The sequence below is a fragment of the Rhinoraja longicauda genome, chromosome 31 (assembly GCF_053455715.1).
Source record: "Rhinoraja longicauda isolate Sanriku21f chromosome 31, sRhiLon1.1, whole genome shotgun sequence".
Classification (NCBI taxonomy): domain Eukaryota; kingdom Metazoa; phylum Chordata; class Chondrichthyes; order Rajiformes; family Arhynchobatidae; genus Rhinoraja; species Rhinoraja longicauda.
Window position 1 is genome coordinate 5,276,674 of NC_135983.1, and position 22,330 is coordinate 5,299,003.

Consider the following 22,330-nt stretch of genomic DNA (forward strand, 5'->3'; position numbering starts at 1 on the left):
TGCTTGCACCATTGATGCATGTCAGATCACAGTCATCCCGATTAGGTGGCCGATTAAGAAAAGGGGAGATGCAACGAGACCTGGGTGTCGTGGTACACCAGTCATTGAAAGTAGGCATGCAGGTGCAGCAGGCAGTGAAGAAAGCGAATGGTATGTGGGCATTCATAGCGAGGGGATTTGAGTATAGGAGCAGGGAGGTTCTGCTGCAGTTGTACAGGGCATTGGTGAGACCACACATGGAGTATTGCGTACAGTTTTGGTCTCCTAATCTGAGGAAAGACATTCTTGCCAGAGAGGGAGTACAGAGAAGGTTCACCAGATTGATTCCTGGGATGGCAGGACTTTCATATGAAGAAAGACTTGTACTCGCTGGAATTTAGAAGATTGAGGGGGGATCTTATAGAAACTTACAAAATTCTTAAGGGGTTGGACAGGCTAGATACAGGAAGATTGTTCCCGATGTTGGGGAAGTCCAGAACAAGGGGTCACAGTTTAAGGATAAGGGGGAAGTCTTTTAGGACCGAGATGAGAAAGTTTTTTTTCACACAGAGAGTGGTGAATCTGTGGAATTCTCTGCCACAGAGGGTAGTTGAGGCCAGTTCATTGGCTATATTTAAGAGGAAGTTAGATGTGCCCCTTGTGGATAAAGGGATCAGGGGGTATGGAGAGAAGGCAGGTACGGGATACTGAGTTGGATGATGAGCCATGATCATATTGAATGGCGGTGCAGGCTGGAAGGGCCGAATGGCCTACTCCTGTACCTATTTTCTATGTTTCTATGTTTCTATCCCTATCGAAGAATTTACTTCCTAATCCAACTCGTCGTCTTCAAATGCAGATTACTATTCATCAATGGGTTTTTTTCCATGTTCTCACCTGCACATCAACCTTGACGTGTCACGCCAACGACAATACACGTCGCACCTTTCCGTCCTTTTGATTTTAGAGATACAGCGCGGAAACAGGCCCTTTTGGACTCCCGAGTCCGCGCCAACCTGCGATCACCCCGTACACTAACACTATCCTACATACCAGGGACAACTTAACCGAAAAGTCAATTGACCTACAAACAGGTATGTCTTTGGAATGTTGGAGGAAACCGGAACACACGGAAAAAAACAACGCCCCAAATTCACAACTTGCCAGTCTGACAGTACAGAGACGGTTACAAGTCCATTATTATGTTTCCAAGAGTTACAATTCCTGCCATCAAAGATCAGGAAGACAAAAGCAAGCGCAAATTCTGATTATTCTCATAGACATATCCCACTTTACCTAGCTTCCACAAACTAATCCGAACTTGTAAAAATAGCCTCCACCCTAATATCTTCTAATTTCCATCTCCATAACACTGCCTGTCTTTACCAAGAGCTAAGTTTGGTCATTACTGGAACTAGAATTGACACCTCAGATCGATACTGATTTTTCCCTTTTCTTCCCTTACAATTCTTTCAAAACCATTTCTTAGACCAAGACTTCCTTTCTAATTTCCCCTTTCCCAGCATAATCTTTACAGAACTCTTTCAATGGCTGCATTTGAAGTGCCTTGGGACAGTTGTTGCAACAAAGTACTGCTTGATAATTGTGTACCATTATCAGCTTTTAACAATAATAATATTCCACGTTGCTGTTTGTTTCTGACAAGTAAGCAGAAATTGCTAATTACTGTGCTTTATTTGGTATGCAATGATCAGCCAAGGCTTTAAGAGTCCAGAACTGAGTTGGGCACACACAATTATAGCCCAGAGACCAACCATAAAACTCAGCTTCTGCAATAAACATTCCAAGGCAATTCGGAGATAGGTTTGAGTAAATTGTGAAGACTGTGCTGGGAAGGGAGAAGTAGGAAAGGGTGACTGACTGAATTGAATTGGAAAGATGGGCAAAAACAGAGAGTTTCAAGATCCAAACTGTACTCGATACATTATCAAATCCACACTTGGAGACAGACAGAATGTCACGTCTTTCAACACGATTGTGTTGCAAATTCTTCAATGGTGCTTTTATTGTCACGTGTGCAAAGTGCGAATGCACAGTGAAATTATTTTCTTACAAACAGTCAAGTAGAGTATTGCCATACCCAAGCACATCCCCGATTAGCAAGGGTAGAGAAATCGTCTACTGATCCTGTATACAAGAGGCGCCATAGTTTGGCAACATTTTCAAAGTCAATAGACAATAGACAATAGGTGCAGGAGGAGGCCATTCGGCCCTTTGAGCCAGCACCACCATTCAATGCGATCATGGCTGATCATTCTCAATCAGTACCCCGTTCCTGCCTTCTCCCCATACCCCCTGACTCCGCTATCCTTAAGAGCTCTATCCAGCTCTCTCTAATGTTATGTGCGGTGCCCAGTCCAGGCGTAGCCTTCCTTAGACGTCTGGATCGACCAGCAAGCCGACGTCCCTCTCCTCGCCCTTCCGCCTTTGTTCCCCAGGGGGCGCCTCCTGCAGCCGACCCTGACGGTCAACCCCGGTTCCCTCTCCTCTCCTTGTGAACCGATGAATCTTTACACCGATTCATTCAGCCTAAAATGCACAGTAGTACCAAAGCTCACTCAAAATTATGTAATACGTCCACACTAAGAGGATTTAGTTAGAGCAGTTGCTTCAGCAGAAAGACAACCAGCTTAGATGATAACGGCTTAGTATTAAACTATTTTCATAGCTTGAAGTGACCCCCAGCACAGCCACTCATTTGAAACAAAGGAGAGTTATATCCTGTAAAACAAGCAAAAAAAACAGCACAATATTACATTTAATTCATCCACAAGGATGTTTTTGTTTAGTTAAATCGCCTTTGCCCCTTTTTAAAACAATCTATCCATTTACGGACTTGGGTTCCACCAGTCCCTGCAGCGATTCGTTCACCTATAATTGCTCTCGAGAAAACATAGGCAAACTCACCTTCTTGAACTATGGTGCAATCAAGGTGCTCCATATAATCATACAGCATAAAAACAAGCCCTTCGACCATGCTGACCAAGATGCCCCATCTACACTAGTCCCACCTGCCTGCATCTGGCCCATATCCCTCTAAACCATTCCGATCCATGTACCTGCCCACATTTCCTTTAAATTATAGTACCTTCCTCAACTACCTCCTCTGGCAGCTCATTCCATATACCCACTGGATGAATTTAAAAGAGTTAGATAGAGCTCTGGGGGCTAGTGGAATCAAGGGATATGGGGAGAAGGCAGGCGCGGGTTACTGATTGTGGATGATCAGCCGCGATCACAATGAATGGCGGTGTTGGCTTGAAGGGCCAAATGGCCTCCTCCTGCACCTATTTTCTATGTTCTATGCTCACCACCCACTGTGTGAAAGAATTGCCCCTCAGGTTCCCATTAAATCTTTTCCTTCTCACCATAAACCTATGTTCTCTGTTTCTTTATTTCCAAACTCTGGGTAAAAGACTCTGTGCATTCATCTCTTCATTTCTATTCACCTCATAAATGTATAGGCCTCTATAAGATCACCCCTCAGCCTCCTGCACTCCAAGGAATAAAGTCCGGGCTGACTTAACCTTTCCCTGTAGATCAGACTCTGACGTTCTGGCAACATCCTCATAAATGTTCTCTGCAGGAAGATCCAGTTTGTGAATAATAATAATAATAATATATTCCTTTATTTATCCCACACCGGGGAAATCCACCAACACTAGTTGCTGCAGTGCAGTGAGGGGGCAGTGAATAGTTTGGGCAGTGGGTGGGTGCCGATCAAGCACTTTGCCCTGGATGGTGTTAAGTGCCTGTTGCCGGAGCTGTCATGATCCAAAATAGTGGACAGTATTCCATCACAATCCTTCTGACATGAGCCCTGAGATGATGAAAATGCTTTGAACAATCGGAAAGAGAGTTACTTGACAATTTGCTCTTGTAGCTTGAGTATATAAGTTGGGTGGTCATGCTGCAGTTATATAAGACATTGGTGAGGCCGCGATTAGAGTATTGCGTTCAGTTCTGGGCACCGTGTTACAGGAAAGATGTTGTCAAGTTGGAAAGGGTACAGAGAAGATTCATGAGGATGATGCCAGGACTCGAGGGTCTGACCTATAGGGAGAGGTTGAGCAGGCTGGGACTCTATTCCTTGGAGCAGAGAGGAGGAGGGGCAATTTTAGAGGTGTATAAAATCATGAGAGGAATAGATCAGGTAGCCGCATAGAGTCTCTTGCCCAGAGTTGGGGAATTGAGAACCATCAGCCAAAACATTATGACCACTGACAGGTGAAGTGAATAACATTGAATATCTTGTTACAATGGCACCTGTCAAGGGGTGGGATATATTATGCAGCAAGTCAGTTCTTGAAGTTGATGTGTTGGATGCAGGAGAAATGGGCAGGAGTAAAGACCTGAGCGACTTTGACAAGGGCCAAATTGTTATGGCCAGACGACTGGGTCAGAGCATCTCTGAAACGGCAAGGCTTGTGGGGTGCTCCTGGTCAGCAGTAGTGAGTACCTAATGACAGTGGTCCGAGGAGGGGCAAACCGTAAACCCGCGACAGGGTGTTGGGCGCCCAAGGCTCATCGATGCGCAAGGGCAACGAAGGCTATCCCATCTGGTCCGAACCGACAGAAGGTCTACTGGTGGTCACGGGAAGAATGTGTCACAATACGCAGTGCATCGCACCCTGCTGCGTATGGGGCTGCACACGGAGGACCAACAGCATATTAGGCAGGTGGTCATAATGTTTTGGCTCATCAGGTCATAATGTTTTGGCTGATCGATGTAGGTTTAAGGTGAAGGGGGGAAAAATGTAACAGGAAAATGAGAGGTAACTTTTTCACACAAAGGGTGGTGTATGGAACAAGCTACCAGAGGAGGTAGTTGAGGTAGCGACTATCGCAACGTTTAAGAAGCAATTAGACTGATGCATTGATAGGACAGGTTTGGAGGGACATGGACAAAACACAGGCAGGTGGGACTAGTGTAGATGAGACATGTTGGTATGTGTGAGCAAGTTGGGCCGAAGGTCCTGTTTCCACACTGTATCAATCTATGACTTTGCGAGGCGGCTGCTCCAATCGCGTTTACGGCAAATGGCGACCGTTTCCCCCACTTCCCAGGCTATTGATGTTGGGGACTAAACAATGTGCTGCCATTGAACGTCACGGTTAGATGAGTATACTTTCCCTTGCTGCAATGCTCATTGTCTGGCATGAAGTGCTAACGGTTACTGTCAACTCCTGCCTGACTGCCATCAAAGTCTTGCCACGTGTAATCACTACCAGTAGAATTGAATATCGTTAAATCACGAAGAGATATCTCCAATTTCTGATTTTATGGAAGTGTGCATGCCTTTGTGACAGCTGAAGATTGAGCCAAGGGTGCTACCTTGAGAAATTCCTGCAATGCTAACTTGGAGCCATGATGATTTATCTTCAACAACCCGGAATATCTTTCTTCATGCTGGGCATGAATCCAGCAACAGGCCTTCTCCAATTCCCCTTTAACCCTAACGTTACTGCAGCTCCTTGAAGACTCTATTAAATACTTCGCTGTAATTACCTCAGTTGTTCAAGCTGGGAGCTCCAGAACACAACACAACACAACATTAACCTATGAGTTATGGATTGTCTTTGGTTGCACTCAGGGCTTCTGGCATTTTTGCATTGTATTTGTATTACTTATTGATTTTTTGTTCATAATATATTATTGACGTGTACTGTGTTTACGGGCCTGTTTTGCTGCAAGTAAGAATTTCATTGTTCCGTGGTGGTACATACGGCAATTAAACACTTTTCACAAGAGGGAAGCACAGTGGAGCAGCAGGTAGAGCTGCTGCCTTGCAGAGCCAGAGACCTGGGTTTCATTCTGACCTTGGGTGCTATCTGTGTGGAGTTTGCCCATTCTCCCAGTGGCCGCATGAATTTCCTATGGGTACTCCGGTTTCCTCCCACATGCTAAAAAGGAGTGAAAGAGTTAATGGCTATTAACTTTGCATGATGGGATGCTTGGCCACTATGCTTTTGGGGCTTCTATATTGTTGAAAGTGGAGGAATGTTAATTGCTCATAAGGATGTGTCTGGTAGCTGTAAATTACAATCCTTGGAAACCACAGAAATAATAAATTAGTAGAATGAATGAACAGGATGAGCCTGAACTTTGGGTCCTGAATAGCTGACGTCTGCAAAATTGCACCAGGGCAGGATGTAACTATGTGATTCCTAAAGCTTGAATGCTAGTATATCCTGTTATCCCTGGGAAAGATGTCTGGGAAAGACGATGGACAATGCTCTCGTTAAGATTAGGTTGTGGTTAACTGTTGACTATTTGTGGGAGCGTGAAAACAGGACCTTCTGTGGTATGATAAGGGTCCTTACCTTCGACTAATGACTTATTGTGTGGAATAGTTTATGACTGTAGGGTGACAAGTATATTGTGTTCCAATACAATGTGATTGATTTGAAGGGAATGTTGTGTTAAACATTCTTGCTGCAAATTCTGTATAAAAATGCTGCGAAAATGCTGTATCTTTGAGTGGAAGCAAGGGGAGTGCTGAGTCTGGTCATACACCCTTAGCACTGGTCGTCGTCCCCACTCCCATCTGACGATAATTAAAGCTTTAACTGTTTGTGTTGTTGTCCGTTTTAAGAAACGAACTTTAACAGGAGCAGGTTTGTACGTTAATTGGCCTTTGTTAATTGCCCTGGATGAGAAAGTGAGCACTAGTGTGAATGGGTGATGAATAGTCGGTATGGACTCAGTGGGCCGAAAGGTCCTTTTCCGCGAGGTATCTCTAAATTAAACAAAATAAATGCTGGTCTGTGTCTTGACCTCAGGGGTAGTGAATTTCACCTCGCCTTTAGAATTCAATTCTGCTATCCATTTTGGATCAAGACTACGTAATTTTCTGCGGCCAACAGGACCATGTGAAACCTAAATCCACATCAGTAACCATATTGATTGCAAGTAGGTGCCACCTGGTCACACTAATGACAAGACCTTCTGTACTCTGGTCTGAAGAGTTCAAACATTGGCAGAAACTCGCTAGATTGGAGTTGTCTGACGTTCTTTGGACTGGATGCACCTGGCCAATTATATATTTTTGTCAGACACGCCAATGTTAAACCTCAACTAGATCACCACAGCTGGAGGCACAGCCAGCTCTAAAGCACAAACCATCGGTGTAAGCTTTGACTTATGATGTATACTCAGCAATTCAAGTCAGACTGCGAATTCAAATGGCTGAAGATCAACTTCTTTGATGGTGCATACTTGGAAGAAGGCAGAAATAAATCACTCACTGAGCAATTCTGGTTGGAAACAGTGGCAAATGCTTCAAGATGTCTGGCACTCATTAATAGGCTCCGACATCACCAAGATCAGGATGTTCATGATTGTAGATCTGCACCCCAGCTTCACTAAGGTTAGCACTTCACTATCGGGTACATCTGATGCTTCACTTCATAACCAAGGACTTGGGAGACAGCAAGGAAGGGCGGGATGAGAGCTACTGGAGCCCCAGAGGTGACAAATTGTTGTGGTATACAATTTAGCTGTTGATGATTGCTGACATCTCCTCAACCTCTCATCACCTGCTACAAACCATCTCTGGCAGCTCTGGCCTTCGGGACATAGACAGCTTAGTCAGTAAAGATGACAATGATGGACAATGAATTATTACTCCACCCAAAGTACATTTTGTTCTCTTGCTACTGCGAGCTCCTGCAATTGGTGCTTAACCCAGAGGAAGGGAGCTGGGTAATAATCAACGCTTCCTTGCCTACACCTGGCTCCCCCGATGCGATGGGATTACACGAGGGCTGCAGTCAAAGGGCGAGACCGTGGCGCAGCGGTAGAATTGCTGCCTCACAGCACCAGAGACTTGGGTTCAATCCTGACCACTGTCTGTACGGAGTTTGTTCGTTCTCCCTCTGACTGTGCAGGTTTTCTCCGGGTGCTCTGGTTTCCTCCCACACTCCAAAGACGTACAGGTTTGTAGGTTAATTGGCTTTTCAGTCAAATTGTAAATTGTCCCTTGTGTGTAGGATAGTGCTAGAGTACGGGATGATCGCTGGTCGGCACTGACTCGGTGGGCCGAAAGGCCTGGTCCCACGCTGTATCTCTAAAGTCTAAAGACACGTGTTGGGATCACTACATTCCATCTGTATAACTGCACCACCATCTATGGCGAGTCCTGATTGATCCATCCCAGGACACTAATGGAAGGCATGGTTCTGCATGTGTGGCAATGCCAGACTTGGATTAGTCTGTAGTAGTAGTTACTTTATTGTCACAAGGACCTAAATATAGTGAACTTAGAATGGTACAGAGCAAGAAGGAACTGCAGATGCTGATTTAAACCGAAGATAGACACAAAAAGCTGGAGTAACTCAGCGGGCAGGCAGTATCTCTGGAGAGAAGGAATGGGTGACGTTTCGGGTCGAGACCCTTCTTCACACTGGTTTGGGATAAGGGAAACAAGAGATATAGATGGTGATGAACAGAGAGATAAAGAACAATGAATTAAAGAAATGCAAAAAAGTAACAATGATAAAGGAAACAGACTATTGTAAACTGTTTGTAAGTTGAAAATGAGAAGCTAGTGCGACTTGGGTGGGGGAAGGAGAGAGAGAGGGAATGCCGGGGCTACCTGAAGTGAGAGAAATCAATATTCATATCACTGGAGTGAAATACGAGATGCTGTTCCTCCAATTTGTCTTTAGCCTCACTCTGACAATGGGGGAGACCGTGAACAGAAAGATCTGTGTAGGAAGAGGAAGGGGAATTAAAGTGTTCAGCAACCGGAAGATCAGGTTGTTTCACAGGGGTTGAGTGAAGGTGTTCCGCAAAATGATCGTCCAGTCTGCGTTTGGTCTCGCCGACCCTGTACACCGGGAACAGGGATTGTTCAACGCACCCTACAAAGAGGCAGGCATAACTGGGGCCCATGCAGGTGCCCATAGCTACGCCTTGGACACGGAGGAAGTGGGAGGAGTCAAAGGAGAGGTTGTTGAGGGTGAGAAGTAGTGTTAGCAGAGGGAAATTGGATGGTTCTTCGTTTGAGGAAGAAACGGAGGGCTATAAGGCTTTCCTGGTGGGGGATGGAGGTGTAGTGAATAAAAATCCATAGTAAAGATGAGAGAGTGGGGGCCTCGGAAAGCGGAATTCATTAAAGCGTCTCTATCCCCAAACTCTATCTCCGTTACATTGATGACTGCATCGGTGCTACCTCCTGCACCCATGCAGAACTCATGGACTTCATCAACTTCACCACCAAGTTTCATCCTGCACTCAAATTTACTTGGACCATCTCCGACACCTCCCTCCCCTTTCTTGATCTCACAGTCCCCATCACAAGAAATAGACTATTGACTGACATCTATTACAAAGCCACTGACTCCCTCAACTATCTTGACTACACTTCTTCCCACCCTGCTTCCTGCAAAAACTCTATCCCCTACTTCCAATTTCACCGTCTACGCCGCATCTGCGCCCAAGATGAGGTGTTCCACACTAGAACATCTGAGATGTCCTCATTCTTTAGGGAACAGGGGTTCCCCTCTCCCATCATGGATGAGTTTCGCCATCAACATAGGCAGTTATTCCTCTTCTCCAGCTAGCCTCTCCTGCGGAGTTCCACAAGGCTCCATCCTAGGCCCCATTCTCTTCTCTCTATACATGCTCCCCCTTGGCCAAATCATTCAAAGGCACGGCATTTCTTCCCACTGCTATGTCGATGACACACAGCTTTACCTCCCCCTGAAAGCCAGTAACCGGTCAAATTTAAACAGCCTCTTACACTGCCTTGAGGACATAAAATGTTGGATGGCACAGAACTTCCTCCAATTAAACGAGAGCAAGTCTGAGGTCATCCTATTCGGCCCCCCCGACTCCATCAAATTGATAACAGGCAGTCTTGGAAGCCTATCCTGCCTAGTCAAACCGCATGTCAAAAACCTCGGCGTGATATTTGACTCTGCATTAAAGTTTGACAAGCAAGTCAACGCTGTGGTAAAAGCCAGCTTCTTCCAACTTCGTACCATAGCTAAAATCAAACCTTTCCTCCAATTAAACGACACTGAAAAAATCATTCACGCTTTCATTTCCTCCCGCCTAGACTACTGCAACTCCCTATACACTGGGATCAGCCAATCACCCCTGTCCCGCCTGCTACTGGTCCAAAACGCCGCAGCGAGACTCCTGACGGGTACCCGTAAAAGGGACCACATCACGCCGATTCTGGCCTCTCTCCACTGGCTCCCTGTACAGTACAGAATCAACTTCAAGCTCCTCCTATTCACATATAAAGCCCTAAATGGACATTCCCCCCCCCCCCCCCTACATCAAAAATCTTCTAACCCACCTCTCTAACTCCAGGTCCCTCAGGTCGGCCGACTTGGGGCTACTCACTATCCCGCGGTCTAGGCTTAAGCTCAGGGGTGACTGCGCTTTTGCGGTTGCAGCTCCTAGACTGTGGAACAGCATCCCTCTCTCCATTGGAACTGCCCCCTCCATCGACTCCTTTAAGTCCAGGCTCAAAACCTATTTCTACTCCCTAGCGTTTGAGGCCCATTGAGGAGGCGCTGTGAACTGTTTTGTATGTGCTGTTATGTTTGTGTGCTACTGTATGTTTCATTTTTTCCTTAGTACCTAAACAGATGTACAGCACTTTGGTCAACGTGGGTTGTTTTTAAATGTGCTATACAAATAAAATTGACTTGACTTGACTTGACACACTCGTGTCTCCTTGGTACCCTGCAGCTCCGCCCTTGCTCCCCCTCCCCCGAGTCGCAACAGAGACAGAGTCCCCCTAGTCCTTGCCTTCCACCCCATCAGCCGTCACACACAACACATAACCCCCCAAAATTTCCACCACCTCCAACAGGATCCCACAACTAGCCACATTTTCCCACCTCCACCCCTTTCCGCCTTCCGCAGAGACCGTTCCCTCTGCAACTCCCTGGTTAACTCATCCCTGCCTACCCAAACCATCCCCTCCCCAGGTACCTTCCCCTGCAACTGCAGAAGATGCAACACCTGTCGCTATACCTCCTCCCTTGACACTTTTCAGGGACCCTGACAGTCCTTTCAGGTCAGGCAGAGGTTCACTTGAACCTCCTCCAACCTCATCTACTGTATCCGTTGTTCAAATGTGGACTCTTATACATCAGCAACGTAGACTGGGCGATCATTTCGCAGAACACCTTCGCTCAGCCCGCCTGAACCTACCTGATCTCCCGGCTGCTGGACACTTTAATTCTCCTTCCCATTCCTACACAGACCTTTCTGTCCTCGGTCTCCTCCATTGTCAGAGTGAGGCTAAACGCAAATTGGAGGAACAGCATCTCATATTTCGCTTGGGCAGCTTACAGCCCAGTGGTATGAATATTGATTTCTCTCACTTCAGATAGCCCCGGCATTCCCTCTCTCTCTATTCCTCCCCCACCCAAGTCACACTTGCTTCTCATTTTCACCCAACAAACAGGAAACAGCCTGTTTCCTTTATCATCGTTACTTTTTTGCACATCTTTCATTCATTGTTCTTTATCTCTCCACATCACCGTCTATATCTCTCGTTTCCCTTATCCCTAACCAGTCTGAAGAAGGGTCTCGACCCGAAACGTCACCCATTCCTTCTCTCCAGAGATGCTGCCTGTCCCGCTGAGTTACTCCAGCATTTTGTGTCTATCTTAGAAAGGAACAGCACAGGAACAGGCCCTTGGGCCCATAATGTCTATGCTGATATGGTGCCAAGGCCATCCCTCAGCTCCCTGCATTTACTCCACATCCCTCCATTCCCTGCAAGTCTCTTCAACGCCACAATCGTAAATGCCTCTACCACCACCCCCAGCAGCATGATCCAGTCATTCACCATCCTCTGTGTAAAAAACTTGCCTGCACATTTCCAAATACGAATTGCTGTTTTGCCTATGATTCAGTAAAATCATACTATACAGTAGCAAAATCATACACATGTAAAAAAGTGCAATGATTGAATAGATTTCTTCCGGGGCAGTACACAAGGAATGCCATCTTGTCTGTGGAACAAAACGCCTAATTTTGTGACATCCCGGAATGTCAGTGAAGCGGAATCTGCAGAGATGACAGGGCTGGGACAGCAGTGGTCATGCCTGCCGCATCTGTCAAAGAATGGGTGGATCCTCCAGTTTTATTTGTGCTCCTTGGGAACAGCTTCCCCTGCCCATTCCTCAGGGCAGCGAAGTCACACCTATTGCTATGCAGTAGCAGACAGAGACAGAATGGATCAAACAGCAAATGTCGATGTTCTTCCCCACAGAATAACACTGAACGAATTAAAAATTTACCATTTTTAATAACTTCACCGTTATAGTCACTATTTTTTATTCCAGATAATTTATTTTGGGCGGCACAGTGGCTGCTGCCTCACGGTACCAGTGATCCTCAGGTGCTGTCTGTATGGAGTTTGCATGTTCTTCCTATGTCCACGTGGGTTTTCTCCTGGTGCTCAAGTTTTCTCCCACTTCCCAAAGACTTGCAGATTTGGAGGTTAATTGGCTTCTGTTAATTGCTCCTAGTGGCCTCATAACAGAAGCGTCCACGTCGCGGGGCTGGAAACTGGAAGTGTCCTGAGCTAATTCTGCTACCACCATCGTCTACTGTACAAGCGAGGCTACCACTGATTGTTGCCGGAAGCTTGCGCCCTCTTCAGGACGGACGATGACAGTGATGCAACATTTGAATGATGGACACAAAAGAAGAATTGCTCCTAGTGCACAGGATGCAAAAGTGGGATAACGTAGAACTAGTGTGAACGGATGATCGATGGTCGGTGTGGACTCGGTGGGCCGATGGGCCTGTTTCCACGCTGTATCTCTAGACTAAACATCATCACTCCTCTCTGGATTGAGTTGGGCGTGCAGCAATCTGCTCGTCTTTTCCCACGTCTTATTACTAAAACGATCAATTGAATTGAATAATTGAATTGAATTGAATACATTTTATTAGCCAGGTATGTACACATACAAGAAATTTGCCTTGGTGCTTTGCTCGCAAGTAACAACACGACACACGGTAAACAATTAAGAATAAAACATAAAACATTAAGAATAAAACATTAAAGTTTAAACATGTGAATGAAATAAAATACCAGAGCAAAAGGAGGATAGACTTTGGTTATTGAGTAGAGCCACTGCTCCTGGGAAAAAAGCTGTTTTTATGTCTGGCTGTGGCAGCTTCGAGATGGATTCTTAGAGCAGCTTGTACTGGAGCCTACCAGGGAGAATGCAATTCTGGATTTAGTGTTGTGTAATGATCCTGATCTGATAAGGGGACTAGAGGTAAAAGAGCCATTAGGAGGCAGTGATCACAACATGATAAGTTTTACTCTGCAAATGGAAAGGCAGAAGGGAAAATCGGAAGTGTCAGTATTACAGTATAGCAAAGGGGATTACAGAGGCATGAGGCTGGAGCTGGCCAAAATTGACTGGAAGGAGGCCCGAGCAGGGAAGACGGTAGAACAGCAATGGCAGGTATTCCTGGGAATAATGCAGAGGTTGCAGGATCAATTTATCCCAAAGAGGCGGAAAGACTCTAAGGGGAGTAAGAGACACCTGTGGCTGACAAGGGAAGTCAAGGACAGCATAAAAATTAAGGAGAGGAAGTATAACATAGCAAAGAAGAGTGGGAAGACAGAGGATTGGGACTCTTTTAAAGAGCAACAAAAGTTAACTAAAAAGGCAATACGGGGAGAAAAGATGAGGTACGAGGGTAAACTAGCCAATAATATAAAGGAGGATAGCAAAAGTTTTTTTAGGTACGTGAAGAGGAAAAAAATAGTCAAGGCAAATGTGGGTCCCTTGAAGACAGAAGCAGGGGAATTTATTATGGGGAACAAAGAAATGGCAGACGAGTTAAACCGTTACTTTGGATCTGTCTTCACTGAGGAAGATACACACAATCTCCCAAATGTTCTAGGGGCCGGAGAACCTAGGGTGATGGAGGAACTGAAGGAAATCCACATTAGGCAGGAAATGGTTTTGGGTAGACTGATGGGACTGAAGGCTGATAAATCCCCAGGGCCTGATGGTCTGCATCCCAGGGTACTTAAGGAGGTGGCTCTAGAAATAGTGGAAGCATTGGAGATCATTTTTCAATGTTCTATAGATTCAGGATCAGTTCCTGTGGATTGGAGGATAGCAAATGTTATCCCACTTTTTAAGAAAGGAGGGAGAGAGAAAACGGGTAATTATAGACCAGTTAGTCTGACATCAGTGGTGGGGAAGATGCTGGAGTCAATTATAAAAGACGAAATTGCTGAGCATTTGGATAGCAGTAACAGGATCATTCCGAGTCAGCATGGATTTACGAAGGGGAAATCATGCTTGACAAATCTACTGGAACTTTTTGAGGATGTAACTAGGAAAATTGGCAGGGGAGAGTCAGTGGATGTAGTGTACTTCGACTTTCAGAAAGCCTTCGACAAGGTCTCACATAGGAGATTAGTGGGCAAAATTAGAGCACATGGTATTGGGGGTAGGGTACTGACATGGGTAGAAAATTGGTTGACAGACAGAAAGCAAAGAGTGGGGATAAATGGGTCCCTTTCGGAATGGCAGGCAGTGACCAGTGGGGTACCGCAAGGTTCGGTGCTGGGACCCCAGCTATTTACGATATACATTAATGACTTAGATGAAGGGATTAAAAGTACCATTAGCAAATTTGCAGATGATACTAAGCCGGGGGGTAGTGTGAATTATGAGGAAGATACAATAAGGCTGCAGGGTGACTTGGACAGGTTGTGTGAGTGGGCGGATACATGGCAGATGCAGTTTAATGTAGATAAGTGTGAGGTTATTCACTTTGGAAGTAAGAATAGAAAGGCAGATTATTATCTGAATGGTGTCAAGTTAGGAAAAGGGGATGTTCAACGAGATCTGGGTGTCCTACTGCATCAGTCACTGAAAGGAAGCATGCAGGTACAGCAGGCAGTGAAGAAAGCCAACGGAATGTTAGCCTTCATAACAAGAGGAGTTGAGTATAGGAGCAAAGAGGTCCTTCTACAGTTGTACCGGGCCCTGGTGAGACCGCACCTGGAGTACTGGGACCCCAGCTAGTGCTTCAAAGAGACCCAACATTTCTTAATTCTTTTCTTTTTGCAATAGTGATTATGAAAAAGAAATTGTTGAATCAAAGACCACGTCCTTAAGTTCATTTCCATTTAAGTCAATTGAGAATAAAAGCAGAGATCAGTCTCTCAGAACGGTCAACTTACAACATACCTGTGGCATTAAATACTCCAGGCAAGAGTTAACCTCAACGTAGAATCTAAGTGGACATTCAGGAGATAAATACAAAAAATGCTGGAAACATTCAGCATCTATTGTCATTCAAAGTTTTCAATCTGAAACGTTAACCCTCTTTCTACATACGTTTCCTGACTGGCTGAGTGTTTCCAGCGTTTTGTCTATTTACTACAGACCTGCTGTTTTCATTTTAATTTTCATTGACTTGTAGTAATCTCCTTAATGGCATAAATTCCAATTAAAATCACGTAGCTAGAAAAACTAAATGCTACTTATATATAAAATGATGCAGTACAGAAACCGATCAGTTAGCCCATCTAGCTCCTTGAAAGAACTATCCAATTAATCTCACTCCTTTCATTTTTTTTCTCCCAAGTACTTTTTCACATCTCTTTCAAAAGTTATTACTTAAACTGCTTCCACCGTCCTTTCGAATAGTGCTTGCCTCATCAAAAAAATTTCCTCCTGTAGTTACTGGTTTCGTGGCCAAATATATTCGGACACACCCACTGGTTACTCTATAAAACAGTTCATAATTTTGAACATCTTTTACACATTTGATCTCATTGTTTCTCTATTCCAAGTGGAACAATCCCTGTTTCCCCAATGTCTCCATAGAGCCAAAGTAATTTATTACTGCTATCTACTATACAATCTCCTATGCACGTTCTTTGCGGAAGTGTAGTGCCCACAATTGGCCTTAATATTCCAGCTGAGGCCTTACAATGTTTCACAAATGTTCAACGTAACTTCATTGCTTTTTTTTTAATACTTCTATTTATAACCCACAGACCTGTCAAGCATTGCGAATCACCTACTAAACTCGTCCTGCCACTTCTAATTACTTGTGCACAAACACACCCAGGTTTTGCCCATTTTAATCAAACTGTACGAGTGTTTATATTGCTTTTCATTCTTTTCTTTTTTAAAAGCTAAACTGCAAAATAATGCAATTACCTGCATTAAAATTCATCTGCCTTGTGTCTGGCCACCCAATAACTACCTCATTGAAGCCATTTCATTCTACATTTCTCAATATATGTAAAACTCTGCTTATCTGTCACCCTTGGGACATTAAACACAAAGTGCTGAAGTAACTCAGCGGGTCAGGCAGCATCTCAGGAGAAAAAGGATGGGTGACGTTTCGGGTCGGGACCATTCTTCCGGAGAAGTCTTCCAGTCTGAAGGGTCCTGACCCAAATTGATAGCCATCCCTTTTCTCTCGAGATGCTGCCTGACCCACAGAGTTACTCCAGCACTGTGTCTATCTTCAGTATAACCAGCATCTGTGGTTCTTTTCTACATACCCTTGGAACGTTGGATTAGCAGGTTTTCTGAACTATTGAATAATACTCATTAATATCCAAGCAAACATTTTTAACATGCCGCACAGTAGTACAATAAATATGCCAGTGAAACTTTCAAGTTAAACTGAATGGGAAGTATACAAGCACTCCGGTCCCCAGCTCCAGCCACAGGCCCACCCAAGCTCCTGACCCAATGCCCTGAATCCAAACCCTTCCAGCTGAACACCCGTCCCACAGTTCAAATTCCAACCCGCCCACACAACCAGTTTGTGGTCTAGACCCCAGCTCAGATTGCAGATGGGCGAATGGGCCAGATGCCAGAACTATCGAGATATCCAAACAATCAGATGCTGCGATATAATCAGAGTTTCATGATACTATGAAGATCCATCCCAGGAAACACAAATAGGCATCCCTGTCAGCCCCCAAAAAACAAATGTCCGTCTGCTGAGCCTGAAACTCGGTTTCCCTTTTCCCCTGACTCTTAGTTAAGGTCTCAACCCAAAACGGCACCTTTTCCTTTTCTCTGGAGATGCTGCCTGACCCGCTGAGTTACTTCAGCATTTTGTGTCCATCTTCGGTGTAGTTCCTTCCTACACAAATATTAGTCGCAAGGCTTTCTATCCCTCTGTATCATATTATCCACTCAGCCATCCACTCAAGTCTATGCAGTCATAGTCATGTAGCACAGAAACAGGCCCTTGCACCCAAATCCTTCATGGCGACCTAGATGTCTATCCAGTTCCATTTGGCCCATATCCCTCTAAGCCTTTACTATCCATCTACCTGTCCATGTACCCGTCTCTAAAGCTTCCTCATGCAGCTCATTCCATATGCCCACTATGTGAAAAAGTTGCCCCTCGGATCTCTTAAATCTTTCCCCTCTCACCTTAAATCTGTGCCCTCTATTTTGAGACTCCCACTAGCCTGATATATGCTTGCACCCATCCAACTTAAGCATGCCCCTCATGGTTTTATATAACTCTAAGATCATACCTCTTGTGTTACTTTACTGAATGCCTTTGAAGTTCATATACATTACAACAACACGATTTTCATCAATTTTTTTCATTGCTTTGAAGAACTCAATCAAGCCAGATGAACAAGATTAGCCTTCTATAAATCAATACAGATTTTAATTTATGACCCTATATTTTTGAATATAATAATTAAATTTGTCCCTGGAGGTTTCTCCATCAGATGTTCAGCTGCCTGACCTATATTCACAGTTTAATGCTTTGCCAATTTATCGAACTAGAGTTTTATTTCAACCATTCCTCCTCCATTAATCACCACAATACCAATAATTACAACTCCATCACCCCCACCCAAAACACACTTAATTCACCATAAATAATTGTCATTGGAGCTAGCTGCACAAAGCAGAGATGTGGGCAGCAGGATGGCAGAGTTGCTGCCTTACAGTGCCAGAGACCCGGGTTCCATCCCGACTACAGGGCTTGTTTGCATGGAGTTTGTACGTTCTCCTCGAGACCGCGTGGGTTTTCTCCGGGAGCTCCGGTTTCCTCCCACACTCCAAAAGACAGGTTTGTAAGTTAATGGACTTGGTATAATTGTAAATTGTCCCTAATATGTAGGATAGTGTTAGTGTACAGAGATCGCTGATCGGCACAGACTCGATGGGCCAAAGGGCCTGTTTCTGCGCTGTACCTCTAAACTGAACCATGTGGACGAACTGAAGGTTTTAGAAGGAGGAAGAGATCCATGAGAGCGGAGGTGTAGTCTAGTTTTCAGATCACCAAAGTACCATGGTTTCAGCAGAAACTGCTTTAAAGAAGGGAAAACTAAACCTTTTCCTACGGTACAATTGCACTTTGTTGTAATGGCAAGGTTGAGATTGAAATATTCAGCTTATGTTCAAATCTAACTCAGGAGCATGAAACAATCAGGATCAACTAGACACAGTGGCTAGGGAATGAAGTTGATGCAGATCCTACGACAATGCCTTTGATCAGCCCATTGATCAACTAGGCAAAAGTCTACAGGTTGACAGCCATTTCAATTCCCCTTCCCATACTGTCCTCTCTGTCCTAGACCTCATCCATTGCCAGAGCGAGGCTGCATGCAAATTGAAGGAACAGCACCTCACATTTCACGTGGTCAGCTTGCAACCCAGTGGTATGAACATTGAATTCTCCAATTTTAAATAACTTCATCTTGCACTTCCCTCCCTTCTCCCTCCTTGCGCCCTTACTCCACCCTTGTCGTTTCACCAGTTACACAGTTCTCCACATTGTTTTTCTTCTCGCACCTGCCCGAGCCAACAATGGACCTGCCAGGCCTTGGCAATTGTGGCTGGTCCCGGTCTTTTCTCGCCTCCAGCTCATCAGCTTTTCACATCCTCCCACCCCCTACCTTCAGTCTGAAGAAGGGCCTGGAAGCGAAACATCCCCTGTCCTTTCTCTCCAGAGATTCTGCCTGACCCGCTGCATTGCTCCAGCACTTTATGTTTATCTTATGTGGAGCAATTGCCTCTCAGGTTCCTATTAAATCTTTCCACTCTCACTTTACACCTATGTCCCAAGATTCTTGATTCCCTTACTCTGGGTAAGTCATCTTGGCTCTCCATGATGAGAACAGAGTCGTTTTAATACTGGAGAGACAACCAGAATGCCATTGGTATATGGCTAAATAAGACACATGCAAGCCTGTACACCTCACATTTTGGACAACACAGGTGGAGGCTATGTTAGGGGGAGCAGTCAGCATGGGATGACAATAAAAGCTTGCAAGTGACAAAAGGTAGAGATCGGTTGATCAGGTCAACAGCTGTAGAAGAGTCAGGAGAAATGAAGGATCAAAGACGGGGAATTCAACAACTTCAGAGCACAATTCAAAATAACTTGGAGAAAGATTATTTTATACCCAACGGAGCGAAGCGTAAAAGGAAAAGAGTTGGAAGCGGTGGTGAGAGGTTGCAAGGATGCAGTTAAGACATGATGATGATCTGTCTCATCGAGCATCGGAATGAAGAGGCCGCACGTCGGGAAAGTCCGCACGTGGCGGTGGAGCAGCGGTAGAGTTGCTGCCTTACAGCGAATGCAGCGCCGGAGACCCAGGTTCGATCCTGACTATGGGCGCCATCTGTACGGGGTTTGTACGTTCGCCCCGTGACCCGCGTGGGTTTTCTCCGAGATCTTCGGTTTCCTCCCACACTCCAAAGACGTACAGGCATGTAGGTTAATTGGCTGGGCAAATGTAAAAATTGTCCCTAGTGTGTGTAGGATAGTGTTAATGTGCGGGGATCGCTGGGCGGCGCAGACCCGGTGGGCCGAAGGGCCTGTTTCCGCGCTGTATCTCAAAATCTAAAAAAAAAAGAAAGGTTGAGGGAATGCCCAATGGCACAGCCCAGAATATACAGAGGGGAAATTAAAAACTATGGGGAAAGAAAGGAGATTGGAAGTATGAGAGGTGCAGATGCAGAGGAGGAACCTCAATGACCTGCGTTAGATGACTGTATTCAAAAAGGAATACAATTATGTCACAATGTTTTCTTGGACATTACATAACAGGATTTTGAAAATTAATAGTTTTGAACTCTGTAACGAGTCTTCACAAACGGCAAACAGTACAGTTAAATAATGTATAATGGTTTCAATGCCCCATCATAATCCATGGAAGAGTCCACACTTCAGAAGCAGACGAAGTAACTGTAATTTAAAAAGAGTTCGCGTACATCAAACTTGGAAGCGAAGCTAAAACAGCTCATAAACATTGCCGAGAGTGTTCGAGCAAATTATGGCTTGTAGTTCATTCTACCGATATCCAATATGGTGAAGGTAAATACACAAGCTGATTAAAGAAAATCAAAACCTTGCTTGTTAACAAATCTGAGGATTATTCCTATTTTCTTGGGGTTTTCTAAGTATCTGAAATTACAGGAGAGAATTAACTTTCAGTAATATTTTCAACAGAAAACATTTTTGCTGCACAAAGTTTCTTTCTAGTTTATTAATTAGATATAGGAGGGAAAATGTCTGTTCCATCGTCTGTTGGTTTTGGAACTGGGAAAAAAAGCTGAAGGAGCCGAGAGATATTGAACAGCATAATACTGTGAAAACTAATTAAAGTCACATCCAACGATCTTGAAAAATCTATAGAGGAAGTAGTTGAGGCAGGTACAATAACAACATTTAAAAGACCTTTGGACAGGTACATGGATAGGAAAGGTTTCGAGGGATATGGGTCAAATGCAGGCAAATGGGACTGGTTTAGATGGGCACTTTGGTCGGCATGGATCAGTTAGGCTGTGGAGCCCATTTCTGTGCTGTATAACATACGCAGTTCACACACTGCCAATTTGCACCTAAACAAAATCAAAACCTCTGCAAATCCTACCTTTGCCAGCAATAAGAACACCAGAACAAATACAAACCATAGGAATTTGAAAAGGCACAAAGAGCTTTGTGAAGAAATATGGATAGGATAGGTTTAGAGGGATATGGGTCGAACGCGGGCAGGTGGGACTAGTGTAGATGGGACATGTTGGGCAAGTTGGGCTGTAGGGCCCGTTTCCATGCTGCATCTCTATTACTCCAGGATTCTAACTGAAGCGTTCACGGAAGCCTACATAAAGAGTATTACACTCAACATCGCCAACGTCCTCTACGTATCTGCTCCATCTGTACAACACTACCATCTAACAGTGAGGGTCTCTAAATGACTGGTCGTGGTGACCGACAGGCCAGCCATACTGTAGAGCCTTAAAATGACCCATTCATTTTTGGGGTGGAGTGGAAGATAGTCGGAGAGAAGGTGTGCCGTTGAAGTAAATGTACTCTACAAGAAAATGCTATTACATCCACAAAGGGAGATTGCAAGATTTTAAAACATGATAAAGGTGCTTACTACTTCGTAACTGGCAGGTGCCCGATATCGTGAAGCAACCACTCCGACACCAGTAATTGGATCCATGGACAAATCAGGCAAAGCTTCGGACAGATCCCATATTTCAGGCATCATTGAGCGACTCTGGGGGGGATAAGAAAAGTAAATTCATATAATCTTTAATAAGTTTGAACTATCACTGGCACAGTAATACAAGGTATAAAGCACTAACCACAGAATATCATCGATGACTAATCCCCTGGTTTCAGTATAACTCTCGAGACAGCTATGCGGAGATCTAACATATAGAACAATCATCCGTGATTGAAAAGATTGAAGTTTTCCCGAGTATCTCAGTTGGCTAAACATTGAATACAGTTTAGAGACAAAAAGCTGGAGTAATTCAGCGGGTCAGACAGCAATCTCTGGAGAAAAGGAATAGGTGACGTTTCGGGTCGAGACTCTTCTACAGTCTGAAGTAGGGTCTCGACCAAAAATGGCACCTGTTCCTTTTCTCCAGAGATGCTGTCTGACCCGCTGAGTTACTCGAGTTTTTAATACATTCCTTTTATTTGTCACACACCGGGGAAATTTGCAGTGTTACAGCAGCAAAGTGGATAGCAAGAGATCATTCATTATAAATAAAAGTAAAGACTAGGATAAATTGTCATCATTTACTGTGTTTTTTCTTTACTGTTACTGTTGACTAGTCAGTTGACTGGTCTGCTGGGAGCAGTGCTGGTTGTGCAGTCTCACAGCAGCGGGAAGGAAGGACCTCCGATATCTCTCCTTCACGCACTTGGGGTGAAGGAGTCTGTCACTGAAGGAGCTACTCAGTGCAGTGACAGTGTCCTGCATGGGGTGGGAGTCGTTGTCCAGCACCGATGTTATCTTTGCCATCATCCTCCTCTCTCCCACCACCTGTACTGAGTCGAGGGGGCAAC

The 22,330-nt window shown here is 44.8% G+C and overlaps 1 protein-coding gene across 2 annotated transcripts in view; it reads right to left on the reverse strand.

The window, feature by feature from the left end:
- LOC144608333 (multivesicular body subunit 12B-like) overlaps positions 1 to 22,330 on the reverse strand; it is a 221,417-nt gene that overhangs the window by 163,969 nt on the left and 35,118 nt on the right. For both annotated transcript variants that reach the window (XM_078425994.1, XM_078425993.1), the window contains exon 2: positions 21,408 to 21,530. In XM_078425994.1, coding sequence (XP_078282120.1) covers positions 21,408 to 21,521 — 114 coding nt within the window. In that variant the 5' untranslated portion in view covers positions 21,522 to 21,530. The remainder of the gene's footprint in view (positions 1 to 21,407; positions 21,531 to 22,330) is intronic.